This window comes from Eimeria mitis, genomic scaffold (assembly GCF_000499745.2).
Source record: "Eimeria mitis Houghton genomic scaffold, Emh_scaff3930, whole genome shotgun sequence".
Taxonomy (NCBI): domain Eukaryota; phylum Apicomplexa; class Conoidasida; order Eucoccidiorida; family Eimeriidae; genus Eimeria; species Eimeria mitis.
Genome location: NW_013572267.1, coordinates 2,918 through 3,355, shown reverse-complemented (window position 1 = coordinate 3,355; position 438 = coordinate 2,918). Strand labels below are relative to the sequence as shown.

Here is a 438-nt window from a genome sequence, read left to right as displayed (position 1 = left end):
CAGCAAAAGCAGCAGTAGCAGAGATACCAGAAGCAGCTGCAGCAGCAGCACAGCATCAGAAGCAGCAGCAGCAGCAGCAGAAGCAGCAGCAGCAGAAGCAGCAGCAGCAGAAGCAGCAGCAGCAACAGCATTTCAAACATCTTTAAATAAATAAAGTTTAGGCGTTTCTCTTTCGATAATACCAACAGCAGCAGCAGCAGCAGCAGCTGCTGCTGCTGCTGCCGCTACTGCAGTTGCTGCTGCTGCAGCAGCAGCTGCTGCTGCTGTTGCAGCTGCTGCAGCTGCTGCAGCAGCTGCTGCTGCTGGTATTGCAAAGAGGTTTAGGGTTGCAGCAGCAGCAGCAGCAGCAGCCACAACATTTGCTGTTGCTGCTGCTGCTGCAGTTCACGCTGCTGCTACTGTAACGCTGCTGCTGCTGCTGCTGCTGCTGCTGCTACT

General features: G+C 54.8%; 1 protein-coding gene across 1 annotated transcript in view; it reads left to right on the top strand.

The window, feature by feature from the left end:
* The window catches only part of EMH_0070940 (uncharacterized protein), a gene marked incomplete at both ends in the record, with an annotated part of 1,567 nt that extends 1,421 nt beyond the window's left edge, over positions 1-146 (top strand). The window contains one exon of the mRNA XM_013499038.1: positions 3-146. Within this exon, the coding sequence (XP_013354492.1) occupies positions 3-146 (144 nt within the window). The remainder of the gene's footprint in view (positions 1-2) is intronic.
* Positions 147-438: the final 292 nt, after the last annotated feature.